The sequence below is a fragment of the Sphaerodactylus townsendi genome, linkage group LG10 (assembly GCF_021028975.2).
Source record: "Sphaerodactylus townsendi isolate TG3544 linkage group LG10, MPM_Stown_v2.3, whole genome shotgun sequence".
NCBI lineage: Eukaryota > Metazoa > Chordata > Lepidosauria > Squamata > Sphaerodactylidae > Sphaerodactylus > Sphaerodactylus townsendi.
In genome coordinates, this window is record NC_059434.1 from 39,671,831 (window position 1) to 39,695,610 (window position 23,780).

General features: G+C 42.9%; 1 protein-coding gene across 2 annotated transcripts in view; it reads left to right on the plus strand.

The window, feature by feature from the left end:
- SPOCK3 (SPARC (osteonectin), cwcv and kazal like domains proteoglycan 3) overlaps positions 1–23,780 on the plus strand; it is a 200,007-nt gene that overhangs the window by 47,065 nt on the left and 129,162 nt on the right. The window contains exons 3-4 of one of the 2 annotated variants that reach the window (XM_048509463.1): positions 17,697–17,705; positions 17,800–17,845. In XM_048509463.1, coding sequence (XP_048365420.1) covers positions 17,697–17,705; positions 17,800–17,845 — 55 coding nt within the window. The remainder of the gene's footprint in view (positions 1–17,696; positions 17,706–17,799; positions 17,846–23,780) is intronic. The other variant, XM_048509464.1, reaches the window with a different exon arrangement.

Below are 23,780 nucleotides of genomic sequence, written 5' to 3' on the forward strand. Positions count from 1 at the left end.
CAAATAAGCACACGGAACCAGCCTACCAGCTTTATTTTTCTGCAACAGGGCTACCCCAAAGATTGCTTTGTCCGGGGCATCCCGCGTGAACCACAAGCGGGAGATCTGGGTCAGGGTGCTTTAGGGATAGGTTAGGTGGTAAAAGCCGACTTTAAGGATTGAAAGGCTGTTTTGACACTCTTCTGACCAGGAAAGGGGGGGGCGGGCTTGGCGGACATTGGATCTTTACACTTTAGTCGCGTAAGAGGTCTGTGAGAGGAGAGAGTCAGTTCCAGCGAATTGGGGTATAAAGTCCACGATAGAAATTAGCAAAACCCAGAAAAGATTGGGTTTCGCTGCGGTTGGTGGTGGGGGGAGCAGGCCATTGGAGGACTGCGTCAATTTTAGCAGGATCCATTTTCAAGCCCTCGGGCGAGATCCGATAACCCAAATAGTCAATGGTGGTCACGGTGAAAACAGCATTTGGAGAGTTTGGCAAAGAGGGAGTTGTCGAGCAAAGCGCTTCAATACCTCCCGAACCAATGTTTCATGCTCTTCTATGGTTTGTGTGTAAAATAAGGCGTTAGCGAAGTATACCACAACTCCCTTGTACAATAAATCATGGAGAACTTCGTTGATAAGGACCATAAAAGCCCGGGGGGCCCCACTTGCCGAATGGCATTATCAAGGTATTCAAACTGTCCAAACTTTGTGTTAAGCGCAGTCAAGTGTTCATAGCCTTCAGCAATTCTGACTCTGTAGTAAGCTTCTCAAGAGTCCAATTTAGTGAAAATGCGCCCTTTGCCGAGTTAATCTAAAAGGTCCTTGATCAAAGGCAAAAGGATATTTATTGGACAGGGAGACCGCGTGAGACCTCGATAATCTGTGCAAAGCCGTAAGGACCCATCTTTCTTTTTACAAACAAAGCGAGAACTGGCGTGTGTGTGTTTTGGTAGCCGCCCGTATGAACCCTTGAGCGGAGTTCTTGTCCAGGAAAGTACGAAGTTCCTTCTCCCTCGTTAAGGACTCATGCGGTAGATTCTACCTTTAGGCAGTTAAGCCCCTGGTTGTATAGCGATTTTGCAGTCAATTGTCTCTGTGGGGTGGCAAGCTGATCGCATTCTTGCTCCTGAAAAACTCTGGTAAGATCCGTCTCGCCCAGGTGGGATGCCAATGGAATGCGAGAACAATCGCTGGAAAGAAGCCAGGGAGGGGTGTGTGTCAGGAGAAGTTTGGGTTTTCCCCCCAATTCATGTGTTCACCGCAGGGAGGGTCAGTGAATTCTAAGATCCGTTCTTTCAAAATGAACTTTGGTTCATGTAACAGTGGCTCATAGCATGCCCAAAACTATGGAGTGTTTGGCCACTGGCGTAAGAATAAAACAATTTTTCTCCCAATGGTCGGCGCACCGGAGGAGAACCGGCTGTGTTTTGAACTGGGCCGGTCCTTAGTTCCCGTGGGGGATGCCGTCCATTTGGGTGAAAGATAATTTATGGAAGCTTAGCCAGGGGAATTCGATCAAGACCGGCTCCTCTGCCACCTGGGGCCGCATTAAGCAGTGGGAGCAGCCAGAATCTAAGGGCCGAGGCTATAATGCGAGTGTGTTTAGCGAGGTTGGCCAGAAGCGGCTTGGACGGTAATGGGAGCGCTGCCTTCACTCTACTCACCCAGCGTCAGAATTCGAGATATGTCCATGGGGGGCTGAAGAAAGGCAAGCGGCTGCTTACCCCTCCTCCGGGTTGCCTTCGGTGACCCGCTTTAAACGAAACCCGTCGGAGGCGTGATCTGCGTGGTGGCTTGGCAGATGGAAGTCGCGCGTAGCTGGAGCGGTTGATTTTTTTGTTTTCTTGGGACAGTTAGCTAGATGACCTGGCCCTCCGCAGTAAAGACACAATCCCAGTCGGCGTAGTACGTTCAGAAGGTAGTTTAGGTAAAGGCTGGGCTTGGCGGGTAGGCGCCAGTGGTGGAGTTTTGGGGCGTGGAAGGCGCGGCACGAGCGTATTCCAAACGCGACGCCACCTGGGTTTAGCTGGATCCAATCTGCAATAGTCACGAGGAACCCGAATTAAAAACACCGTTTCCGCGCAGCTTGCCGTCCACAGCATCCGAGAAGTATTACATTTCATCGCGTTCAGGCCCACTCAGGAGGAAGTCAGAGCAACCGCCGCACGCAAAGTCACGGGCAAATTCTGCAAATGAGGCGGTTTCCTTGCTGGATAGTTTTGATGGATGCCGGGATAGCTTCATTCACCGCGCCTGTGGATCTTTGAAGCGCGCTCTTAAAGGCTTAAGGAGGAATCACGGGCACCCGTGCTTGAGAGTCTTCATCTTACCAAATCAAAAAGAGTAACGAACCAGTCGGCTGATGGCACATCAAGGACTGAGAAGATGTCCCGTATTTTTTAGCGCTCAGACCGGTATAAATCATCATAGTCTTCAAAGTGGGCATTGAGTTGCAAAATAGAGTAGGGAAGTTTGGAGGCGGTCCCATCAAAACGGGCTGGTATCGAGGGGCCTATAGTAGCCCCGTTCCGCGGCTCTTAGCCTGCTGGGGTGGCGGTTGCGCATGGGGTGAGCAGGTTGGGCAGGCAGCTGTTATTTATGCGGGGGGGGGCGGAATGCGAGGCGCTGGCGGTGCCGCTGGCGTTTGGGTGGCAGGACCCAGGTATGCGGCCCCCCTGGCGCCGGCATGATCAGTAACAGCATAGACTCCAACAGGGCTTCCTGGTCTGCTGCCTCCTTAGCTCCCTCTCCAGCGCCTTCCAGCTCCCTCTCCTTGCGGGTCAAAGGCATCTTGGTCGCGCATGGCGCAGAGCAGCTTTTTCTCGTTCCAATTTAGCCAGTTAGGTCACGTTTAAAGGCTTCAGTAAGCTCACTCTTTCGTGCAAAGGCCTGAACACTTTCAGCGTTGCCGCTGTAAATCCAGTCTGGAGTGTTCCAGGACCTTATCATGGACTGACAGATTCTGGGCATATTGTCATTGGAGCGCATCTTTGGCCGCGGTCCAACTTTCGAGCTGAACTGCTTTGCGTTGCTGTTCCCGGTCCCTCTGCAGGTTTTCGCGCTCTTGCTGCAACTGTGCCCGTTCCTCATACATCAGCTGGCGTTCACGCGGTTCCATGCAGCTTGGGCATCTACCGCGGTCGCCCCACTTCCTCATCCCAGTCCTCTCTCGATGGGAGAGGAACCCGATCCGGCTGGGAATGCAGACTTTCTTGGGACTCTTCCATTGAGTGGAAGCGAGACATCGGAGACTACCGTAGCCGCTGTAGCCGCACGGTGGCTCCCGAAAGAACCTCAAGTGCGGTCGCTGGCCCGGGATTAGGGGGGTCCGATTAGGGCGTGCGGTACGGATACCCCTCCCAATTCCAGGTTTAATCCCGGTGTCCTTTGGGCCGGGCTGAGTGCTGTGCCACGTTGGTTCCTTGGAGAGCATCACCCAAAATCACGAGTCCAGGAATGCGTTCAATGGATTCTTGGAGTTTGCCGCATGAAAAGGTGGTCAAGCCCGTCTCCTCCATGACAGGTTGCATCTGAGGTTTGTAATCCACACCTGTAGCGAGGGTAGAGATCCGATCCTGAGGCGCTCGATCCGCGAACTGGCGCCCCAAGCGACTCATGGAAGTCCCCATGGTGATGCGTCACGTCCCTCGTTCCAGCGGAGTATTAAGGAAGACTCGTGCTTTGTCACGAGGGGGCGGGGGAGAGCCACCAGCGAGGCCCGTTCTCCTGCCGGTCCCCCCAGACCCAGAATCGAAAGGTCGGAGCCCTCTTTGGGGCTACGCGCAGCTTCCGCAGTAACGTTCAACCTCTCCTTCGCGAAGACAAAGGGTCCCACTGCACAGGAATATAGATGAATTAGGATTCCTGCCACAATGTAAGGAATTCCATAGAAGCAGAAATAAAAGGCTTTTGGGAGTAAAAGTCCATTTATTAAGACATCTTAGAAAGCTCAAGTACACGCGGTGGCAGGAATGACACTTCCCGCCAGAAGCACAGGTTATAACTCTATTCACCCCATCCCCCATCCTGCTTCCCATGGGAACGGAGTCCTCATCTCCCGCGCAAAGATAAAGTCTCCGCCGATGAAGCTGGCCCATCGCCCGGGCTGTGGAATGCACTCAAGGTTACTTCACCATCAACACCATTGAATCCTTTACAGAAAGACAGTAAATGACAATGTGATTTCACAGAACCTCCTATAGAGAGTAAAATTTTTGCCTTTATTTCGTACATGCACCCCTTTCCTTCTTCTCAAAACCTAATCATATCTGCCTCCTCCTTGTTTGGTTCTTTTATAAAGTTTTGAATTTTTGATGCCTGTATAATTGTGCTTATGCAATTATTTTCAATGCCCCCAATGTGTTTTTATATACTTTCCCCCCAGATTAATACATGTTCTTTTAGAGTGGTGTCTGCAATATAGAATAAACTAGTGGAATTTTGAACACACTGGAATTCTTGTTTCTTTTTGTCCTGCCCTGTGATGTGCCAGAAATGTTGAGATTTTGTTCTTACTGCTGAGTACATATGAATGATGTAGTTCTGTAGTATGAAATACAGAAATCAATAAAAAAGCTGTCTTGCTTTTGCCCTTGTGAGTTCTTAAAATCATGTTGTCTGTCTGCGCTTGCAGAGTTTTTTGATAGAAGCAGATTAAATTGCTTAATATTTGACAGGCTGTGCACAAAAAAGGTGTCAATGCAGCAAAGATGACTATTAGATACTTGTGAGAACTGCTACTAATGCAGCATGTAAAATGGCTCTGCCAGCAGCTCCTCTGCTTCTATAAACCTGCATAAAAATAATAGTTTACTTTTAAAATAATAATAATAATAATAAGCCTTTATTTGGCATAACAATAATCATAACACAATAAAAAACCTGAGATAAAAGGTATACAAATACAAAGGTTTAAGATAAAAGGTATACAAATACAAAGGTTTAAGATAAAATATAAATTATTGATTGTGCATCACCTCCAGTAAAAATTGTGCAACCAATTCACAAGTTTTACTTTTAAAATAATTAATTAGGACATATTGTTTGTTTCTCATTTAACACGATAATGACTTTGAGAGATACAAATGATTTATTTGAAATTACTGAACTGAATGTTATAGTTTCAGTTTGTGATGAAGAGTGAGAAGTTCTAAGGCCTATTCCCTACCCCCACCCCTTTTACAATGCAGATTTTTTTTTTTAAAAAAAAATAGTAGCAGTTAATTGAAGTGGAATCAGGGGCCACAGGGAAAATTGAATTCAGTTATAATAGTTATAGTTTCACGGAGCCGCCTCTTCCCCATCCCTCTCCCACTCACCTCGTCGCCTTTGTCGCCCTACTGGCCTCCTAAGACCCGCCCACGCTGCCCTCCGACCTCCAGGGGTCAGAGGACAGCGAGGGAGGGACTTAGGAGGCCAGCTCTAAGCAATGAAGGCGGCCAGTGTCAGTGGGAAGAGACGGAGAAAACAAAGCATGTTCAGCCGGCGGTGCCCGTTCATTACCCAGCGCCCGCCAGAATGCGCTGTTTTCCAAAAACCTCCCTCCAGGAGGGAGGTTTTTGGAGGTGGCCTGATGCCGCCCTAGGGGAGGGGGAGGGGAGCCAGGTTGGTGCTGCTGAGTTTTCGCAGCACCACCTGTGCAAACAGCTCCCTGGGGCGGCGTTTTTGCCGTCCCCGGGGTGCCATAAATGGCCCGTGCAGAAAGGACCTCTGGTATCTGGCAAAGCTTTGTTGTGGTGGTACTTATCCAATATTGAGTACTAATACCTTTGGGGAGTACTAAGGGGAAAATGGTAGAAATCTATGTAACCTATATATGAGTACTGGGACCTTTAAAAAAGTTTTATTGCTAGCATTCTAAGGGTATTCCTCTACTTCCACATCCTGATTGTCATATTGTAATCACTCTGCATTCTGTATGAAACTAGCCAATAAGTAATATTAATTAAATGCTTGAATTCATTTATGGACAATTATCATTTGAGGAATTCCTGGAGATTTTAGGGTGGATGTGGTCAACTCCTCCAACCTCTTCTCCCCATTCGATTTTTCTCTCCAAAATTAAAATGTTCAATTTCCCATCTCATATAACTTCTGATGCTTTGATTTTAAATATTTGTGCCAGTGTAACTGGATGTTATCCAATTATCTATATATATAAAAAGCAAACTGTGACTTTGTTAGTCACGCCCTAACACGGAAATGCCTGGACAGATCGCCCTGAAATTTACCGCCAACGCTTCCCATCCGTGCGAGCGTGTTTTGCGCTACTCACAAGGCTCAGGTTACACACCTGAGCCAGGTAAAACTCACAAACGGGTGCGATTCGGTGTGTACGCGCGAAACCTCCCACCGGAATGCCTGTGAGACTTACAGCAACCGTTGGACAAAGCCACCTGCCTGCCGCCCGAGGAAGCAGTGAGTGGATGGCCCAAAGGAGGAAGCGCCCTGCCCACCGCCGGAAAAACCTCTTCCTCACAGCAGCCCGTCCTGAGGTACAGCAAGCGTGGGAGAAGGCCAGGTGGCCGGCCCCAGAAGAACGCGCGAATACAGGGGCGACAGGAGGCGGCAAGCCAGCCGCTGCCGGGACACTCGGAGGAACAGCCTCGCCGCCCACTGCTGTCCCGGACTTGGCAGGAGCACGCCCTCGGCCGGTGCAACGCACACCCTGTAGACCATGGCAGCCCTCCACAAGCATCAGCTCTGCCCTGCCTCAGGATGTGCACAGCCGCATGGATTACAGGGTGCACATTGCGCGGGCCAAGGGTGTGCTCCTGCCAAGACCGGGACAGCAGTGGGCGGCAAGGGCCCTGCAGGCGCTCCGCAGGGAGGCCATGACTGGGGACGTCGGCGGAGCTGGTGCCGCTGGACCTCCCTCCTCCAGCAGGGGCCGGATGTGGCGGTTGGCTGCGTTGCTGGTAAGCCACAGCGAAGCGTGGCCGGGACCCGCTAGTGTAATACTAAACTTTAAACTTTGTGTGTGTGTGTGTGTGTGTGTGTGTATTAAGTGCCATCAGGTCAGTTCTGATTTATGGTGATCCTATTAATTGATGACTTTCAAGATGTCCAGAATTAGTGACCTTGCTCAAGTCTTGCAAACTGAAGGCTGAGGCTTCCTTGATTGAGTCAATCTCATGTTGGGTCTTATTTTCTAGTGAGTCTTGTCTTCTCAGAATGTACCCACAGTACCATAGCCTCAAGTTAGTCAGTTTAGCTTCAAAGGAGAGTTAAGTCTTAATTTGGTATCTGTAAAATTCTCCATCCAATGCCACATTTCAAAGGATCTACTTTCTTCCTGACACTTCAAAATCTTTTTAGGTTGTTTCATGATTGCCCTTTCCAGTTGCAATCTCTTTCTGACATCTTGGTTGCACTTTCATGAAGATAGAGCCAAGGAATGGAAAAACATCAACAATTTCAATTTCCTTATCAGCTTTAAAGTTGTATAGTTCCCTGGTAGTCACTACTTGTGTCTTCTTGATGTTCAGCCTTAATCCTGCCTTAGCACTTCCATCTTTAACCTTCATCAGTAGTTGTTTGAAATCTTTACTTTTTTTCTGTCAGTGATGTGGTGTCATTGGCATATCTCAGTTGTTAATGTTCCTTCCACCAATTTTCATGCCATATACATGATTTGCTAAGGGTTGAAATGTCTGACAACAAACTCCCAGCCAATTGGTGCACAGGGCTCCCACTGGTTGAAAGTGCATTCCTCACATTCCAACAACATCTCACCTCCCCAAGACCTGCAGGCCTTGGGAAGCAAGGTAGGGGGAGAAGCACAAAGGATTGCCTCCCCACCTCCTTTCCCTGTATCCCATGCCATGTAGGACTTGGGAAACAAGGAGTGGGGGAAACAGTCCAATCCCCCATGTGGGGCTCAGTTAAGATTGGGACCCCTTCCCTGTTTCCCACACTGTACTGGGATTGAAAAACTGGGGGGGGGGGACAGCCCTCTCCTGCCCACCCTCTTCCCCCCTGATCTCGGCTAAAGCCCATTTTATTTCATTTTAAAATGGACTTTACTGCTAGTCTTCATCTAAATCTAATCTTTCCTCAAGATATGTTCTGCATATAGATTTAGAGGTGGGATCCAGCAGGTTCTCACAGGTTCCCAAGAGTAGGTTACTAATTATTTGTGTGTGCCAAGAGGGGGTTACTAATTGGTGATGTTGCCATGTGATTTTTGCCTTAGTTACGCCCCTCCTCTCAGCAGTAGCGCGCAGAACTTGAAGCAGTCTAGCAGGAGGTGCACTGGCATGTGTGGCAGCCTGCACCTTTCTGCATTCGTTTCCCACCCAAGGACCGGCACAGCAGCTCTGTCCTTGCCACAACCCCACCCAGGAATGCCCTGCCCCCAGAATGCCCGGCCACGCCCCTGTCATGTCCCACCCAGCCCCATTGGCGCTACGCCACAGTTTGAATCCCATCACCATGGGAACCTGTTACTAAAATTTTTGGATCCCACCACTGTATAGATTGAAGAGATAAGGAAGATAAAATACACTCTTGAATGACAACAATACATTCTTGTTTGACAGCAGTGCCAGTTAAAACCATTCTGTTTCTTTATATTCTGTCCTAACAGGAGCTTCTTGTTCAGAGTACAGGTTGCCCATTAAAACACATGTTGTGGCACATCCATTTGTTTTAAAACCAACTATAGCTTTTCATGATCATGATCCACACAGTCAAAACTTTTGCCGTAATCTAAAAACATGAGCTTTTTTCTTCTGAAATTCTCTTATATGCTTTAGTAACCAGCATAAATTTTCAATATGATTCCTGATGTGTCATCCTTTTCTGATCCAAGTTGAGCATCTTCTTCCATATAGGATAATAGTCTTTATTGTAAGATTTTGAGCATTGCCTTAACTTGCATGAGAAAGTAATGCGATGATCAAATAGTTGATGTAGTATTTGATGTCTCCTTTTTTAGAATTTGAATAAAAGTGGAGTTTTTCTATAACTTTTCCAACATAAATATGACAGGAGATCTGAGAATTCATCCACCATTTTCTGGACTCCCCCTGCTCTAGAATGCTCCATTTGGGTCCTGGTGCCTATCTAGTTCTGACTCCAATGCACTAGGATCCAAATGGAGCTTTTTAGAACAAAGATAGTCCAGGAAATGGTGGATGAAGTCTCAAATCTTTATATTGAAAAAGGTAGTAATTGGGCCTTTGTTTTGTTTTTCATATTTGTTGCTATATTCTTTTTTTTAATGCTTTATTGAAAGGTTAAAAAAGGAAGTAAAAAACATATACTTTGGTACTGTATAAAGAAGTGGAACAATGAGAAAGGAGATTTTTTTCTTTGTTACAAGTATTTCTAGTTACACAGTTTTAGACAGAGTGGGTGTGATTCTTTAGCCACATCTGAAAAAAAGTGTAGTTAATTATTAAATTTGTAGATTGTTGGTATATTCTTGTTAAGTTTTTGATGAATTGCATTTCTGTGGCTTAGAATAGTTCTATCCCATCGACTCCTGGTGATCTGTTTCTTCCAATTGCGCTCAGTGCAGTTTTTACATAACTTTTCAAAACTGTAGATTGTTCTTCAAAAAAATTTTCTTAGAAGGCATTTATATCTTTTTATTGGTATAGTAGTTCTTCAGCGAATTGTTCCCACCTTTCCTCTGTTTTTCCTGTTCCCATATTAATTTTTCAGTATTCTTGTTCTTTAAATGTCCTTTTGATTTCTTAGATGTCGTGGAATAGATCTCATGTACTTTCTTTTTTGTTCTATCTTTGATTTCTGTTCACTGGTAACTATAATAATTCTCTTTGTGTATGCAAGTGGCCTGAATGTTATGTTTAGATTCCCGATTCTATTTCTGTTACCTTTTTTTTTGCTTATTACCTATTTTTAGCAATTTGAAGGATTCATCAGTCATCCACTAAGTCTTCCCTCTCCTCCCCTCTCCCTCTTTTTACTCCACACATTAAAAATAAGACATCCAGGGAACATCTTAAAAAGAGATGGCTTCTGGTGTACTTTCTAGACAGCAAAGGCATCAGAGGGGCAAAGAAACTGTTTCCCACCCAACCATTTTGCTCTCTGGTCAATTTTATCCTTAGCTGAAGGGACATTTGGTGTGCAGCTGAAGAAATTCTCCCTGCCACCATTTGCTGAAGGTTGCTTTGGACCATTTGCTCTGTAGGCTCCAGTCCTGGGCACCTTTTCAGCTCAAAAAGTACACCATTGTAATCAGCTGGTCCTGCTGATTTTAACAATATATATGGTTTTCTGTTTTTTTTAATTTTGAGAAACTATCTACATAGCTACGGAGACACACATAAAGAGAATAGACGTGTGTGCCACCCATTGAAAAGCATTGAATTACCTGCCCTCTGCAGACCAACAGTAGCTAAGTTGGTTTCCAGAGAGCAGGTCAACCCAACTGGTTAGGGTCACACTTATTCCCCCACATGGCTGACACTGACATACACAATTTTTGTTCTTCAGCTGTCAAGAGGCAAGCTTTGATAATTTATGTATGTTAAGTACTCATCACCCGCATGGTGAGAGGGAGTTTTGCCATAGTTTTGTTTCACATAGCCTGCTAGTTTTTTCAGTTCAGGCCTCTCCCCTTTGAATGCCCACTGGACTAAGATTAGTACTCTGTCAAACTCTGGTTTATTGCATACAGCCTGGGGACTCTGAAAAGGTGTCCTGGGAAGGCACTCCACGCAGTGTTTTTCCCAAGACATCCTTAAGATGTCTTATTTTAGCTCAAGGCATCTTTTTTGGAGAACACTTCTAAGTGCATCTTCTCCCCTTAAGCCACCTGCAAGATGTCTCCTGCCTGGCTGTGCAAAAAGCACTTACTGTGCAGAAAGCGCTTCCCCCCCCCCCCCCCCCAATTTTGCTCTCTGGTCAGTTTCACTGTCAGCTTGTGCCCAACATTTTGTGTGCAGCTGGAAGGAAAGAAAGTGTGTGCAGTACAAAAGGAAATAACTGATTCGTTCATCAGGGGAACATTTTTAGATAGGGCTGAAAAACTCAGCTTCCCTGAGATCATTTAATAAGAAAATTGGCAAAGAGCTGGTAGTGATCCTTACCAGTGTTCAACAATATTGGATATTTGTAGTATTCTTTTTTGTGTGTGAGATATGAGTAATTTTAATCCTGGTAAAATTTCCATATGCAACTAGACTACTGCCTCAAATTGCTAATATAATAGTTGTATCCAGTGACACCTTTCTGCTAAGGTACAAACTGCATGGGATGGCATCTATGGGTCCAACCAGTACTAAGGCAATGCTAAGGCCATTTTAAAGTGATTTAAAAATGATAAGAGGGCCAGATGTGACAGAGGAAAAGGAGCAGAACAGAGTCATTGGATCAAAAACAATGTATTATCTTTTTTTTCTCCATGTTTATATCACTGGTTGACTATAAATTAATGTTTCTAGGACACTCTGTTAGCATAATTAAATGTTAATGAGTTTGCTGTAGCTGCCAGGGAGAAAATAGAATGACATACTTCAGTTATGTCTTTATGGAATATAGTATCTAGGTGACTACATATATACTTCAGTGATCTGCTTTTCCCAAACATACTGCTCTTTACTAATGGCTGACCTCCAAGCTGTATGTATGAAATATTTATTTTCTCAGTCACTGAATATATGCATTTTTAAAGGGAATCTGAAAATGGTAGATTAAATGTTTATGTTTCACAGTAGCAATTTTGGAGAGGAATATGGGTCAAAACTACAACTGTTTTATAATATGTTAACTGTTAGTAGACTACTTCCTTGTATGTAGTACATTCTACATTTTTATTACAAGTCCAGGGTTTGCTCACTTATTAATGAACTTTATAAAAAGATCACAAGATTATTTGGATGAATTGTTCAGAAAGTTTTCAAATGTCAGAACCATTGGAGCTTACTTACTTCGAGTTTGCTGTTGGAGAGGGAGAGAATTAAAACATGTTTTGTGGAAAATATGGAAGGCTAGCAAACTAGGGCAGCAAATCAGAATAGTGGTTCACAGCAAGTGTAGCTAGTTTGCTACACCTCCTGATAGTGTGAAAAGAACAATACCAAACAGGCCACAGGAAGAACTACAGGCATATTTATGTAAGTGTTGTTTCTATGCAAGGTAAATGTTGGAATGATATTCTTGACCATCTGGAACTTTAAAATCTATGCTTCTATTTTTTTTCTTGTGAGACTGTGGGCATAGGATAGCAAAGGTGTCAAAAGAAGTGTGAAGCATACAAATTAACAATTGTTCCAGTCATCTTAATAATCTTTGGGAATCAACAAACTGGCTTTATTCAGGCTTTTCACATGTGAATAAAACCAGGAGAATAACACAGTATCTTCTTATTGTGTGGGATCTGACATGCAACATTTGTCATCAGCTTCTGTATGTATTCTTGCGCTTGGTTTGGTATGAGTTCTTAGGTGACAGGGGAAAAAAGCCTATCATTGACTATGTTAACACTGGTTCTGGTGGGTTTTCTGGCCTGTGTGACTGTGGTCTGGTGGATCGTGTTCCTAACGTTTCACCTGCATCTTTGGCTGGCATCTTCAGAGGTGTATCACAGAGGGAAGTCTGTTACACACTGTGTCCAGAGAGAAGGAAATGTTTGGGTATATATTGTCCATGTCCCAGGGTGGGGAACCAATCAGTAAGTGTTTAGGTGGAACTTGTTGTGCAAAGAAGTAGTTGATAGTATTGTATTGCAGGTGGGGCTTATCAGTCCAGGGAGTGATTCACATTTTCATGCCCTGCAGCAGCTGTAGTATGAGTGAATGCAAATCTTGTGTTTTGGGTGGAGTCCATTGTTCATGAACTTAGCATGCCCTTGGGGTTTGCTTTTGGTGTTTTTAAGAACTGGTAGCCAAGCTTTGCTAATTTTCAAAGTCTCTTCTTTCCTGTTGAAATTGTCTTGGTGTTTGTGAATTTCAATGGTCTCCCTGTGCAATCTGCCAAGTAACCTTCTGAATTGTCCAGAATTTCAGTGTTTTCAAATAAAATGTTATGTCCACTTTTGTTTAAGGCCCCTTCCGCACACGCAAAATAATGCATTTTCAAACCACTTTCACAACTGTTTGCAAGTGGATTTTGCTATTCTGCACAGCTTCAAAGAGCACTGAAAGCAGTTTGAAAGTGCATTATTCTGCATGTGTGGAATGAGCCGAAGACACGTTCTGTAACTGCAGATTTTTCAGGATGGTTAAGGCAACAGTGTCTTTCATGCTCCTTAATATGAGTTTGAATGCTGCATTCATTCATTCATTCATTCATTCATTCATTCATTCATTCATTCATTCATTCATTTAATCAATTAATTAATTAATTAATTAATTAATTAATTAATTAATTAATTAATTAATTTATAGACCGCCCAATCCCCGAGGGGTTCTGTGATTTTGTGGTTCCTATGTAGGCATTGACTTTGAAAATTAACAAAAAACAAACAATTCCAAAAAACTTAGCCTGGAATAACTCTGCTTAGAATCAGTCTCTGGCTGGTGGGCTGGTTAAAGGGATCATGTTATCCCGGTGTTGTGAAGAGTGACATTGCAGCATTTTGTGTTTTGACTTGTGTGCAGAGGTGCGGAGATTCGCTCCATTAAGTACAGACCACACTTGTTTGTTGGAAATGATATCGGCTGCAGTCCAATTTATGTTAACAGTATAACAAACTAGAAGCTGGGCAAGCATAACAGAGCATATCCTGGCCCCCAGGCAGCAACGATGAACCTGGTTATCAGGGCAGCCCCAGCTGACGCCTCAGGCCCTTCGGACATCAACAACTGTCTGGCACATCCCCCAAGGGAACTCGGAACAGAAAGTTACTAGGTGCCACTTGGGCATCTACCCATTTGTGACACCCCTTCCTGCTGGGTAGCGAGCTCTCCACATGGCCCCAAGGCATGCACTATCGAGCTCTCCACTACCTTAGACCTCATATGGAGGCCCTCAACGCAGGAAGGTCCGGCACGCAGGCTCTGCCTTCCTGAAAAGGATGTGCTCCTATGCCTCAACCACCACAGAACTGCGACAAAACATGGAACAAAACATCAGTGCATAACCCCAAGAGGAAAACTGAAAACACTGGGAGGGTGGGAGGGTCTTTTCCGTCCTTTCCCTTGAAAGAGGCCGTCCTCTGGCCGGGTTCAGCCTTTCAAAGGCTTGCCCCTGCCCCTGTCACATGACGGTTCCAGGCCACGTGACAGGTGCCTCAATGATTGACAGGGAGGAGGGCATTTTGCTCTTCCTCCCCAGCTGCAATGGCGCCTCCAGGGTAAGTTCTGGGGCGCGTTTTGTCACCCTTAAAGCAGACTACTTTTGGTAATGTACAGTTTGTAAACTGTAACGTTTGGGTAACCAGTGAGCGATACCTTGTTTTTCTATTATATCACTGAAGTAACAATTCTTAAATAAGTGTTGCTTCCAACAGATGTTGATTTATCTTAGTTTAGAATAGATATAAGCTGCAGTAAACTTTTTGTTCTAAGAGTCAACATAATCCTAATATAATATGGCAAAGATTCTGAACAATGCTTGCTGTAATCTTATTGATATGAATGGGTTTTGCTCAGTCGTCGTTCACAGGATTTGAATTCTTGGAAATGATCTTTGTTCATTTCTTCTTGAGTCCTTGAGCACTTTTAAAAGCTGTTTTGGAAGAGAGTGAGAACCTCAATAAGTGATATAACGATAGCAAGAGGTTGGAGGAATACGTAGAAATTACCCTCTGTTTCATGTGAGAAGAACAAGAATTTATACAAGATGTTGGTTTCCTTTTCCAGCAGTTCCTCTCAGTTTTGTGTCCGGTGATACAGGTTTCTGTAAAAATCTGAATTGGAAAATGTTTTAATGCAAATTTAAATAATTTAAATAATGTTAGCAAAGAGAAGGCAAATGTACCATGTACAAGGATTAGAGTTTGTCCATTCTTTATATCCCACATTTAGGCTATCTAACATGATGAATTTGCAGCAAAACAGCCCTTATAACTATTTTAAATTCATTTGTACCCCACCCTTCTCTTCAGTGGGGTTCTCTCCTCCATTTTATCATCACAACAACCCTGCAGGGTAGATTAGGTTGAGAGAGTGTGACTAGCCTAAGATCACCCGATGAATTTCAATGACATGAGTGGAAATTCAAACTTTGGTCTCCCAGATACTAGTGAAATACTTTTACCGTACATACTCGTGTATAAGTCGACCCGCATATAAGTCGAGGCACCTAATTTTACTACAAAAAACTGGAAAAACGTATTGACTCGCGTATAAGTCGAGGGTGGGAAATGCAGCAGCTACTGGTAAATTTCAAAAATAAAAATAGATACCAATAAAATTACATTAATTGAGGCATCAGTAGGTTAAATGTTTTTGAATATTTATTTCAAAGAAAAACAGTAAACTAGCTCTGTAAGCCCTGATTCTCCCTTTAAATCCACTCAGAAAGGGAGGGGTGATTTAAAGGGAGAATCTGGGGAAAATTTGAGGGTGCCTGTCAGGAGAGGAATGTTTATGTTAGCAGTACCAACATTTCAGAGTATCTTTAGGCGATCCTCTGATGATACCACCAAGGTTTGGTGAAGTTTGGTTCAAAGGGTCCAAACTTATGGACCCTCACAATGTAGCCCCATCTACCATTAGGTCCCACTGGAAACAATGGGGGATGGGGCATAAGTTTGGACCCCTAAACCAAACATCACCAAACCTGGCTATCAGCAAGATATTATCCTGATGATACCACTCAGGTTTGGTGAAGTTTGGTTCAAGGGGTTCAAACTTATGGACCCCCAAAGAGGGTGCCCCATCTGCCATTGTTTCCAGGGGGAGCTAATGGTAGATGGGGCTACATTTTGAGGGTCCATACCTTTGGACTCCCTGAACCAAACTTTACCAAACTTGGGTGGTATCATCAGGAGAGTCTCATGAAAAATCCCTGAATTTTTGGTGCTGCTAGCCTAAAAACTCTACCCCCTGGCAGCCAACAAAGTAAAAACCCTAAAATATTTTTCAAAGTACATCTGATTTGTGTATAAGTTAAGGGGGGCTTTTTCAGCACAAAAAATGTGCTAAAAATTCGACTTATGCGAGTATATACCGTTACTGTTATCCCACACTGGTTCTGTATAGGTAAACAGAATATATTTACATATTTAAATAGGACATCCCTATGACCCATGCATTTATTGAAGATCCTTAGATCTGGGGGTCAGTTGATATAGGGGAAGGATCAGGTGAGAAGTAGCCAAGATCCATTCCACAAGTACTTATATTTTATAGTTCATAGGATATAAGCTACATATTATCTGGTTTATATACTTTCATTTTTCAGAGTGCTTGAATTTGAAGCACTGTGCATATATCTGTATCAGTTTCTGAAACGAGAATGTAGAATTTTGAGAACATAATGTGTTTCAATAAAGTACTAAATTAACATCTTGTGTTTGATATCTTATCCAGTAATTTTTGGAATTTTCTGTGGTTGATAATAGAAAGAAACCTTATGCCTCTTAGGGTGTCGTTTGCCAAGCATTTCTATGTTTGCTTCATTTGTTACTGATTGAGCCATTTAATGTGTAAGTGGTTGAGGTCAGAAAATACAAAAATGTCAAATCAAGTCCCGCATCTCACTTCAAATCAAAATTTGTCAAATCAAGTGCCTCATCTTGGCATTGTGGTCAAGATCTGTTCATTTAGGATATTTTAAGACCCCCTCTCCAGAGCCTTTCTCAGGATGTGGGCAGACGTGCAGTGATTACTAAAGAATTAGAATGAATGTCAGTCATACATTACTTCAGTGCTGCCCAAAGCTGTGTTCATGTGAACAAGCTTACACTTTACTTATACACTTTTCCCAAATGGTGGAAGGTTTCAGGAACAGCACTACAGGTTTTAGTGTCTTTTGAATGAGGCAGCCTTGGAACCTAAGGTGAAACCACTATGCTGTTAGTTGTGGGGTGGGGGTGGGGGGGGGTAACTATCCCTTGATCAAACCTAATACTTTTGAATTTCATAAATGTATCAAACATTGCAATGTAGTAATCCATGATGATGCATTTTATATTCTTAAAATAATAATAACATAATAAAATGAGCAATCATATTTTTAAGTTTTCCCCAATGCTTACATTTTAAAAATAAAATAGATTCTGTGAAATGTGTGTGGGTTTCCCAATGACTTGGTTTGGTGGGAACATTACCTTAAGACAATTAATAAAAACATTCTGCAAAGTCAACCTAACAGTAGTTTCAGAGGAAACATTTACAGTGCTTTTTTGTTTACATTTTGTGATGAAGGGAAATGAATTTCTGAGCTTGCTTATAGTTGTAATCATAAACCAAGTTCATATAGAATGAATCTATTGAAGCTGATTGTTGAAGAGCTGGACTACATTACACTAATGCTACTTAAAATGGCTTCCCTGTTTAGAGTAATTCCCAGGCATAACATTTAAAACTACTCAGAGATAATTTCCAGCTGACTGGGAATCTCTTCTCCAATGCTAATTGAAAATGTCAGTAGGGGTCGGGAGGCCCTCAGTGTAGTCATTTTGGCTGGCTAGCAGTGTCCTGACAAATAATTTTCAGCTTGTTTGTAGATTGGCTTTCTTTTGCTTTAATATCTATATTAAGAAAGACCTTTCTATTCCCTGTAATTAGTATATCCATATGATAATTATCTTTTTCTTGTTTGTGTTCTTTTTTGCTGCGTGCCCTTTGCAGGAAGTTGAGGTTTGTATATTCCTTCTGTATTTCTGTATTTTTCCCTACATGTTTTTATACTGCTTTCCACATACTAAACCTACACTTTTTCTTTCTGCTACAGGATGATTATTTTCGTACTTGGAGCCCAGTTAGACCCTTTGATCAAGGTAAGGAATCATTGTTGCACAAATGAAGAGAAGTCAGTCAAAGTTGACATAACAAGGTTTAACAAGAAACTACCAGGTTCAAGGGTTTGCCATTAACCTTTAAAGCCCTAAATTGTCTAAGGCTGTTGAACCTGCAAGATTCTCTTTCCCTATATAACCCCAAGGAGCATTATGCTTGACTGGAAATAACTTGATGGTAGTCCGAGCTCTAGAAGCATCTGGTTGTTCTCAACCAGAGTCAATGTGTTTTTGAGTCTGGCTCCCACTTGGTGAAACACCCTGTCAACTGAGACCTGGGCCCTGCAGGATTTGGCTAAGTTCCGCAGGGGCTGTAAGACAGGGGTCTGCTTTGCACAACCTACATGAGATGTCATGGGGACAGCTTTCTTCCCAAGTTGTCCCCAGAATGCCTTATTTTATCTCAAGGTGTCTTTTTTGGAGAATACTTCAAAGTACATCTTTTCCCCCTAAGCCAGTGCAAGACATCCTCTGCCTGGCTGTGTGGAATGCAGAGCTCAAGAGATGTCTTGGTTTTCTTGCCCAACCATTTTGCTCTCGAATCAGTTTCACCCTAAGCTTGCACCTGGCATTTTGTGAGCAGCAGAAGGGATTCTCCCCGCCTCCATTTGCTGAAGCTTATTCCAGGAAATTTGCTCTGCAGGCTCCAATACTGGGTGCCTTTTCAGCCCCAAAACTACATAGTTGTACTCAGCTGGTGCTGCTGACTCCGGCAATATGTAGTTCTCCTTTTTAAAAAATTTCAATGAGCTATCTCAGTAGCTACGCAGACAGGAGAATTTTAGCTGCTCAGAGGAGTCATATTGAAAAGCATTAGAACTACAGAGGCCAGGTCAATCATCATTTGCGATGTCGGTAGACCTGCCCTTCACTGTCTCAATACTGTTCAGCAAAAAGTCCTCTAAGCGGCTAAGATTCTCTTATGTGTGTCTGCATATCTACGAACATAGCTCCTCCAAAATAAAAAAAGGAAAATTATATATTGTCAGAATTATATATTGACGGACTAGCAGAGTACAACTGTGTTCTTTTGAGGCTTCAAAGGCACCCAGGATCAAAGCCTGCTGAGCAAATGTCCTGGTCAACCTTCAGAAAATGACAACAGGGAGAATCCTTTCAGCTACACACAACATGTTGGGTGCAAACTGGGGGTAAAACTGACCAGAGAGCAGAAACAGTCCCCCCCCTTGATGCCTTTGCTGTCTGGAAAGCACCCAAAAGCTGTCTCTTTTTAAGATCTCCCCCAGATGTCTTATTTTGAGTGTGCAGAGTGAAAAGAGGCCTCTTTTTAAGTTGTCCCACACACTTTTTTTTTGGGTGCTATATGGAATTGACCTGAGATGTTCTGCTGGGCCTATGGCTGAGGCTACAATGATTACATCTTTGCTGGCTTTCCTATCCTTAACTTTATTTTTCTTTACTTTTGTTATTACTATTTGTTGTCTGTTTTTTTTTAATGGTCTGGCTTTTTTGGTTGATGCCTTTTTTTTGTTTCCTTGGCTGATCACCTGGGTGGTGAGATAAACTAGAATTAAAATTATGCATAAATGGATATTTTAATTTTTGTTCTTAAACATTGTTGTATTAGTTGTATGTATTATGTATTAATATGTATTATGTATTAGTTGATGTGTACAATTTTTTAAGCTGTTGGATACCCTGAATGCAACCTGAGTTGGGAAAGGACGAGATAAAAATCTAATTGATGATGATGATAGTTGTAAGGTCATCTTTCTATAGCTAACATAAATTTAAGCTTATAAGCATAATGTCAAGTATTATTACAATTTAGCTTTAGTTGCTGAAACTGATTTGCAATGAAAATTCCATTCTCCTACATGTTTTCTATTAGGCATATTCTCTGAAGTTCACATACAATATTTTCCTAACTTGTGTTAAAATGTACATTGACGATAGGATCATCTATATCATTTGCAGAGGAGTAGTGGGGGAAATGGCACCTGGGGCAAAATGGCGCCCCTACACCCACTTACCTGAGCCGGCGGCAGTCCTGGGCAGCCTGGTGGGGCCTAGAGGGGCTGAGGGGTGCCCAGCTGCCGCCTCTGCAGGCCAGTTCAGGTGGGGTGCTTGGGCTGAGGGGTGCTTGGCCGTGGCCTCCGCTGGACCTGGTAGGGTGGGGCTGGGCTGAGGGGCATCCTGCAGTGGCCCTGCTAGGCTGCTCCTTCAGGCCCCACTGGCTGAAGGAGTGGCCTGGCAGGTCTGGGGCTGGCCAAGGGGGGAAGGGGGAGGGGTGTGGGAGTGATTTCGCCCTTCCATGTGACTGCCCAGGGGCCTGCCCGGGGCATTTGTCCCCACCCCATTCCGTGGTCGCTACCCCACTGATCATTTGCACATGTGCATACATTGGAACTTTCAGTCGATGGCATGAAACAGTACCGTTTGGTTTTTACTGGCATTGACAGTGGTAGAAAAAATCCATGTTTGGCTCTTTTAGGGTACTGTAAAATTAGAACACTGAGGCTAAATGTTAGCATCAGAAAGAATTTTAATTGCTCAACCTTGGAAAAAGAAAACTTTCCCTGATATGCATGAAAGGTTGAGAAAATATGGTATATGATGGTAATTAATAAAACAACAGCTGCTAAGAGCTAAGTGGGAAAAAATACACGCAAGAAATGTTTACAGAACAATACCATCCATTTATTAGTTACTAAAGTCAAATGCTTGTTAAATAGTGATCAGCAGGAGACTTCACTTTGAATTTAATGTAGTTTATATGCTTTATGCCTTTTCTCCTTTATTGAAATATAATTGTTGTATATTTTTATTTAGCTTGTATGCAATATTTTTAATAGGCATCTGTAGCATGGATAATTATTTTTGTAAAAAAACCTGATATTTTTGTTTCTTGCTCCTAAAACACGAACAAGATCAATCTAAACGACACAAAACTGTTCTTGTGTGTAAGGTTTGACTTTACTAGAATACTTCATCAGGCTGGATGTTACAAAAATAATAAAAGTGGAACAAGAGAAAAGGTGTCCCAGGTCTTTTGTTCATGATATTCTATGCTTATAGTTGAGGAGGGATGCAGATTTAAAAGCTTGGTAGTAATGGGCTTACTGGCAGCAAACGGTAAAACAAACGGTAATACAAAGACCTACCCAATATCTGTCTAACTTTAGGTATGATTCACTGATCCCTTGTAGGCTGAAAACAGAGGAATCACTTGGATGTTGTGTGGTTTCCAGGCTGTATGGCACCCAGGGGAAAATGGCATCCCCCGCAAGGAATCACTTGATAATCACTTAACAATGCAGATAAAAGAAACACTTGAGGCATAAAATCAGGTGAAGCCAAACTGGGTAGTTTTACCTTGTGTGTGTAAGATGTTTTGTGATGCATTGTGAAGCTAACAGCCCAATCTAGATGAGTTGGGAGAAGGAAATGGGTTATGTGAGTGGTGCTGGACTGTATCAGTGTGTTTGCACTCTCCACCAGTGTGAAGGGCTTCTCTCTCTCTCTCTCTCTCTCTCTCTCTCTCTGGTATTTTCTCTAGCATGTTAACAAACCTTGACATTGGGAGACAATTTCTTCAGCCTTCTTTCTTGTGGCTGGAACTGCTACCAAGCTAGGTTCTTCCATTATTGTCCTGTCAAGGTAGTTGAAAGAAAGAGGAAGAATACAGGATGTAATATGAAAAAGTTCTCAGAACAGTAAATGAGTTTATTGGCTTCTTTCCAAAATATAAAAATTAGGCTTGTGCATGGAAGTTTATTTAGTTCCTTTCATTTTTTTTTGTTATGAATTCCAAAAGAGACTGTTTTGTTATTGGGTTGTTTTATGATTTATTTTGTTTATTGTTGATTCATTTTCATAATCCTGTTTAATTATTTTCTGTTTGATTCGATGGAAGATACCACCCTCCTTATTTTTCTATGATCTGAACATTTTACAGTAAAATTTGATAAAATTAAAAAGAATGTGATATAACCAGAAAAACAGTAAAATGTTCAGGAATCTATCAAATAGGACAGAACAATGCACTTTTTAAGGGCACCTATCAAAAAAGACTGAAGTGTCAAAGAAGATTTGCAAAGATGGAAAAGATCTCATGATGAGAATGAATTTCAGCATAATCCCAAATGGCATACTACCAAAGCCAAGTTCCTTATTTCAAATGTTATCTATCTATATAGAAGAAAAAACTTTAAAAGAATAACAGAGAATTATCAACAATTTCATCTGGAATAGAAAAAAAGCCAAAATTCAAAATATTACAAGATAATGCACTAATTTGGTTGATGGACTAGATCAGGGGTAGGGAACCTGCGGCTCGAGAGCCGCATGCGGCTCTTCTGCTCTTGCTCTGTGGCTCCACGAGCCGAGCTGCTGGCCCCATCCTTGCCCGCCTTGCAGGCAGCAGGGCAGGCGTACCACTGCCTGCAGCCGGCTGGGCCGCACCGCGGGCTTCCCCTCTCGCCTGCCCCATTGGAGCGGGGCGGGTGCTTTCCTGGCGGCCGGCGAGGCCAAGCCACTGGCCCCATCCTTGCCCGCCCTGCAGGCAGCAGGGCGGACGCATCCATACACTTCTCAGAATGAGCGGAGTAAAAGGTAAAAAAACCCAATATATACAGTGTTATCTTTATTTCAAATGTCAAAAATTATTTGCGGCTCCAAGTGTTTTCTTTTCCCATGGAAAACAGGTCCAAATGGCTCTTTGAGTGTTAAAGGTTCCCTACCCCTGGACTAGATTATTGATTCCAACTGAAGGAAAGTAAAATTGAAAAGGATAGACACAAAAGAAGGTATGCATAATTATCTATAGTTTAAGAAATCATTAATTCATATTCATGACAGGAAAAATCTGAAAGTTTGTTGAGAATATGGTATCGGTACAGAAGTAAAAGAAGTCCTCCAATATTACCATTGATAATTCCTGTTGATAGTTACTATGACAGAAGCATAAGACACATAACTGACCTTATAGGACAGTGGTGGTGAACCTATGGCACTCCAGATGTTTATGAACTACAATTCCCATCAGCCAATTGGCCATGCTGGCAGAGGCTGATGGGAATTGTACTCCATGAACATCTGGAGTGCCATAGGTTCGCCACCATGGTTATAGGATATGATAACATGATTGCTAATCAAAATAAAAAAAAAACTTGCCAAAGAGCTACATGGCATAGTGGTTAAGTGCTTGCACTGCCTTCACACGGTCAGGAGTTCAAGCCCCCTGTGGGTCAGATATCTTGGCAGCTGGCTCATGGTCATCTCAGCCATCCATCCATTCCTTGGTTGGTAAATTAGTATCTAGCACATAGCTAGGGGGTAAAGAATAGCCAGGGAAAGCAATGTCAAACTACCCCACAAAAATGGCTTGCCTATGAAATAACTGCTTTCAGTGGTACCCCTGGGTCAGATACAACTGAAGGGGAAACTTTACCTTAAAAACTTGGCAAAAAATTAAAAGGAAAGAATTTATAGCTGCACAGGGAGCGCAACTAAGAGGGGACATGGACTTTGAACAATTAATAGCCACAAATATAGGATATTTGCTAGGAATTTTTTTTTTTACAAAATTTGGATGCAGGTGATGGTCATGCAAAGAAAGGACCAAACAAAACAAAAAGCCTCCTTAGAGGTCAATGATGAAATGCAAAAAGATAATAAAAATTAAGTTTGCGATGGATCATAGAGGTATGCTGTTAAATACATTACTAAGCAGTGTGCCAAAATTTATAATGAAGTATTCAAATAGTTTATTAGTGGCAGGAATAATATTTGCAGCAAAGTTGAAAGCGCATAGTTCTGACTCTGGAATGGAAAAACAAATTGGCGGAATATAATGTTATGGCAGATCTAACATCATATATACATAACAGACCATGATCAGAATTTCAGAAAAAAATGAAATGACTTTCAAATGTATATGGCAGGAGGTTCAGAT